Consider the following 6,000-nt stretch of genomic DNA (forward strand, 5'->3'; position numbering starts at 1 on the left):
CACCTACATCTTAATATGAATATATCCCCAAAATTTCATTTCTTTATGTCCAGTAGTTTTGGCTCGGCGATGATGAATCAGTCAGTCAGTCAGTCAGTCAGTCAGTCAGTCAGTCAGTCAGTCAGTCAGTCAGTCAGTCAGTCAGGACAAGTTATTTTATATATATAGATTATGATCTTTTGTACCAGATTAGTCCTTTGAATCAGATAGATGTTCAAATACAGATGGTAGATGACACATCACGAAGATAGAGCCACTGAAGTAGGCAAGTCAAATGACAAATCTTAAAAGTGTAAGAAACATTTGAAATGTCGCACCATGGTTCTGTTCATGGACAATACTGTTACAATGGTTTTAAGGAATATCCTATATGTGACTGTACCATGCAGAGAGCAAACACAATTAAAATACCAGTGTGACAATGATCACCCACCTTCAGGCACGTACATAGGAAGAACAGTGATCTGGTATTCAGTTTTTGAGTAGCTTGCTTGTTTCTTAAAATGGGCCTAACAACTAGGTCATCTGCTCAAGTTTTTGAATAATTAAAATGTGAAACCCATTGAAATTCATTGATGAATGACAATTCAGTATGGTGATGCATGTTTGTCTCAGTGGCAGCAAATAGGTATGTAAAACAAAACCATTTGAAATTTGACCTCAGGCAGCCTAGATGGCATCAAATTAATGCCTGAATAGGGTTGCTGAGAGCTGGCCCTGCGGTGTAGGGGTAGCGCGCCTGCCTCTTACCGGCCCCGGGTTCGATTCCCGGCCAGGTCAGAGATTTTTACCTGCATCTGAGGGCTGGTTCGAGGTCCACTCAGCCTACGTGATTATAATTGAGGAGCTACCTTACTGTGAGATAGTGGCCCCGCTCTAGAAAGCCAAGAATAACGGCCGAGAGGATCCGTCGTGCTGACCGCACGACACCTCGTAATCTATAAGCCTTCGGGCTGAGCAGCGGTCGCTTGGTAGGCCACGGTCCTTCGGGGCTGTTGCGCCATGGGGTTTGGTTTGGTTTATGGTAGCTGAGGCCATACAATCATTATTATTATTAACGGAAGATCTTGGAAAGAACTGAAGCAAATTATACAGTATAATCAGCAATCTTATAAAGACTACTATTTTTCTGGGATCTTCAGTTTGTATGCTTTAAAATAGCCTGTTCAGCCTTTTTCTCACAACATTCATTCTCAAAAATGGCTCATTGAATTACGGTATATATTGAACCATTCCCATCCAAATAAAAATATGCCAGGCTAAGTCTGTGAGCTTCATGGTACGTCCGTTAAAAATTTGGGCGTTAAGACTAAAACTAACTTCCTAAGAAGTAAATATCAATGGTATTATTATTTATGTAGCGTATGATGCTACAGTTAAATTAATAAACTTCATTATTTGTCCATATTGAACCAAGATTACAACTTTTATTATAATTTGGGTCCACCTTATTCAATACATAAAATTGTTGCATAGATTTAATTGCAACATATATTTCAATCAGTACTAGTTTCGACGCCCCTCTGCGTCATCATCAGCTGATAGAAGTTTGTAGAAAAATTGACAATCATATAAGTTTATCAATGTCGAATTGATCACAATTTAAAACCATATTAACAACATGAAACTGTGTTAAAAATATAGTGTCTCTAATTTCATACTTTTTATAAGTCCAAGACTTGCGAGTCTTATGCCATGAAAACATATGCAAACCGGTTTTCTCACTTATGATATAAAGTGGATTTAAAAGAACAACAAATTAAAATAGAATAGTCTTGAAGCACTATGTGCTTAATTTATCGCACTTCTTAAAACTTGACGTAGTATCGTAGTAGAAAATTCAATAAAAACTACAGTGTCCCTTTAATGGAGCAATCCTAATGTGGTGGAAACGAGCAATAAGTCCTTTGAGATGTTATCAAGAACAACGTTCCCAGTTCAATGCAGACCTTTAATAATAAGAATGTAATAAACTATCACTTCACCGAAGAGGCAAGATATAAAATTACGTCTTATAACGTAATTGTTTTTATGTGACTCACCTCAAAAGGTCGCTGTCCATGCGAAGTGAAATAAAGCACAGCAAGCAGTGTTGTGATAAAAATCAAGTGTCCAAGGTTGGTTGGGATTGAAGAGAGGAAGTAGGGGAAAGTGGGAGGAGCAACTGAGGAACGGCAATTTGCTGGAGCTCTGAAGGGCGTGGTCTTAAGAAGCAACTAGCAAAGCTAATATGAAATACCAAACTATTGACCGGGACATGTACGTTTTTAAAAAATGCAATAAGGAAATCAAATAGAATATTTGATTTTTCAGAAATCTCATTTAATTTAAGGTTTGGATTAAAATACTGTTTCTGGTGTATATTGCAACACTTTGTAACATCCAGCAAACTTCCTTTTCCTAAGTTCTCCAAGACCTCAATGTCCTGTTCTATAGATGTGAATTTATGCTTTAGATCATGCATATGCTGGCCTACAGCAGAAAACCTGTTATATTTTATGGCATTAGTATGTTCTGTATATCTAATTTTAAAGTTTCGTCCTGTTTGACCTCGATATATGCACCCACAGTCGTTACATTTAAATCTATACACACCCGATTTGGAATATGGGTTCGATCTATTGACTGAGGCTGAATTATGCAATACAACTGTATTATTATTATTATTATTATCGGTATGAAACGAAACCCTGACATTATGCTTCTTGAAAATATTAGTAAACTTATATATATCCTTATTATAAGTAAATATTGCTTTTGATTAGGTTTGTCTTTGAGCAAAGTGGTTTGTAAACGGTACCTAAACTTGTTGATGATACGTTCAATAAAGCATGAACTAAAACCATTAGCCTTAGCCATTGAACGGATTATGTTAAGTTCTTTATTCAAATTAGCGTTTGTCATGGGGATCCTAAAAGCCCTTTCTACTAAACTATTGTATGTAGAGTTTTTTTGATTCTGTAGGTGCTCTGAGTCTTGTTTAATAGTAACTGCCATTTGTGTAGGCTTTCTAAAAATACTGTAAGCAAAAGAGGAATCGATCTGTTGACTTATTGATTTATTACTTTCTGATTCCAAAGTAAATTTTATTTGTGGGTCAATGTTATTAAGTACATCTAGAGTAGCCGTTGCATCCCTAACACGTTTGTCTAAAATTACTAATGTGCCATCCACATATCTAGACCAAAACAGAATGTTGTCAAATTCCCTGTCGTTCTCCATCATGCAGGTTTCCAAAGAATCCAAATAGATCTCCGCCAAGATTCCCGAGGCCGGAGACCAGATTGCCAACCCATCCTGTTTATAAATGACCATGCCAAAGATGAAGTAGTTATTATTTATAAGTAACTTAACAATTTTCATGAAATCTTGTATCTCAAGTTCGCTTAGCTGACTGTAGGACCTTAGATTATTGAAAATAATAGAAAGCAGTTTAATGGTTCTAATACTCGGAAACATGTTGACGATGTCAAATGTATGTCCTACAGTCCTAGTCAGCTAAGTGAACTTGAGATACAAGATTTCATGAAAATTGTTAAGTTACTTATAAATAATATAAATAATAACTACTTTGTCTTCGACGAGGTCATTTATAAACTGTGCCTCTCGCACTTGGCAATACTGTCCTTTGTCACAAGGGCAGAAGTAACCGCCACAGTAACAGACTGTTCACTCCTGAATTTATCTGACTTAATTCACACCAGGATAGCGCATATTTACACAGTTCTCAAAAATAGACTCGCTGTTCATTGCTTTCAGTTCTCATAGTTCAAGTAGTTATAGTGTCACTTGTTGGAATCTACTACAAACAAAGAACACGGCAGTCATGACTGGCGTGAACACTGCCACACGACTTAGAAATGAATGAGAGAGCTTCCCTTCCTGCTCATGGCTTTATAGTTTCACTCGCCTTATTCAAAAGAGGGGGTTCCCCATGGGACCATAGCTTGAGGGCTCAACCGCTGTCTGAAGACAAAGTGCGTGACCGCTGGAAAATAGCAATTCAGTACATCAATTGAAAGTAGCCGAAATATAAACATATATGTCTCTGTAAATTCAACCACAACTCAGTAGTCATGTCAAAACTGTGGAGCATAGGTTTAATAACAGACCGTAAGATAATATTAGGTTCAGCACTGCGATGGATGAAATTGGTAGTACAGAAAAATTTGTTCTGGGGTTCACTGTCACCATAAACTACGCCTTCTGACTCACGATTGGTCTACTTTGAATGCGCCGCACATCAGGCGATACTGCGACACACCCTGCAGACTTCTTCAAACTTTCAAAATACTCAAGATTTCAAGGCTTGCTACTGACTGTTCTCTATCTCCGCGCGGTTCAGAATGAATCCGTTGGCTAACTGCCTCTCATACAAAGCTTTCCAATATAACAAACCCACAATGTTGCTCAATATTCAAATAAATATTTACGGGGCATGTATGATATGTCTCAATATATACATATTATCCTTGTCTGTAAAACATATTTCTTATTGAGTATTGATCTTGAGAAACGAACATGCAAATCTTATATCTGCCATGTATTGTAATCATATGTAGCTTCCTTTAGTTAAAAGATACTTCCATTTGTACCTAGCCATATTCCTTTTTATAAATGATTATATTTAATAAATTTCTTAGTTCATATTGTTCTTACAGTGTACTAATTCTTGAATTAACATTGCTCTTTATTTTCAGGATTTTGTTTCTGCAGTTGGAGGAGCTATTGGTGCAATGCATATTCCAGAAAAATGGTTTCCTGGAACAGTGGATTTATATCTCAACTCTCACAACATAATGCATGTGTTAGTTGTGATGGCCGTGTACTCCATGCACCATGCTACAGTCCTTGATTTGGTGTGGATGGCCAATGTGGACTGTAAAGCAGAGCATCAGAAACAACTGGACGTCAGCTCTAAGACGGAGCTCTGACTGGTCACTTTAACCATCATTTCCTTTCTACTCTTCTTTAAACTTCTCAGATTAAAAAAAAATCTTTTACCAGTTGTCTACATCTGGAACAGAGGATCTATACCTCAGCTTACACATGAAGGCCGTGTACTTCACCCACCAAGATTTGGTGTGGTTGGGTGATTAGCATATGCGTGCAGAAAGGAATTCCTGTTTACATATTGTTTAACAAAAATTCCTTCCTCATCACAGATGCTGCAATAAAATACATTATCCCCCATTATATTCTAATAAGCAATAGGTGGTAACTGAAGTCTTGTAATGTCAAACAACATCTCAATAAGATGTACCTTTAGTGGATAATACACAGAAGTGAGTTATGTAGATAAAATTGCCACTATTTTCAGAATAAGGTATAAACACATATTTTAAACAAAATTCTGCTTTGAAAGGCAGTTCTTGTTTTACCTCTGGCAAAGTGTTACGGACCTATAGCCCTTAAATTGATAACTTAATATACACCATCTGTTCGAAAGTATCCAGAAACCTATTCAAAACTTTACTCTAAGAGCTCCTTAAATATTGTTGTTGTGCTTGAAAAAAATTATATTTGAAAATATTTAAGCTTATAACTTTGCATGGTAAGGATCTGTCTTTTGAGGTTCAATATTGTGTGATGGACTTCAAGGAGATCTGTGATGCAGGTCAGCATTTTTCCAACATCGTCACATAGCAGTTTTCGCAGGCACAATGATGATATACTGCCCAGTAATGGACATTAATACACAGTGGAGAATGACAGACCACTCTTACTGCAGCACTGTAGTAAGTATAGAGGTGTGCAAATTATTAGGGTACCGAGCTCGATAGCTGTAGTCGCTTAAATGAGGCCAGTATCCAGTAATCGGGAGATTGTGGGTTCGAATCCCACAGTCGGCAGTCCTGAAGATGGTTTTCCGTGGTTTCCCATTTTCACACCAGGCAAATGCTGGGGCTGTACCTTAATTAAGGCCACGGCCGCTTTCTTCCCATTCCTTGGCCTTTCCTATCCTACCGTCGCCATAAGACCTATCTGTGTCGGTGCGAC

The 6,000-nt window shown here is 37.5% G+C and overlaps 1 protein-coding gene across 1 annotated transcript in view; it reads left to right on the forward strand.

The window, feature by feature from the left end:
* Positions 1-5,758, forward strand: part of LOC136881757 (progestin and adipoQ receptor family member 4) — a 138,100-nt gene extending 132,342 nt beyond the window's left edge. Inside the window, exon 5 of the mRNA XM_067154191.2 lies at positions 4,701-5,758. Coding sequence (XP_067010292.1) covers positions 4,701-4,934 — 234 coding nt within the window. The 3' untranslated portion in view covers positions 4,935-5,758. The remainder of the gene's footprint in view (positions 1-4,700) is intronic.
* Positions 5,759-6,000: the final 242 nt, after the last annotated feature.

Source organism: Anabrus simplex, chromosome 1 (assembly GCF_040414725.1).
Source record: "Anabrus simplex isolate iqAnaSimp1 chromosome 1, ASM4041472v1, whole genome shotgun sequence".
Taxonomy (NCBI): domain Eukaryota; kingdom Metazoa; phylum Arthropoda; class Insecta; order Orthoptera; family Tettigoniidae; genus Anabrus; species Anabrus simplex.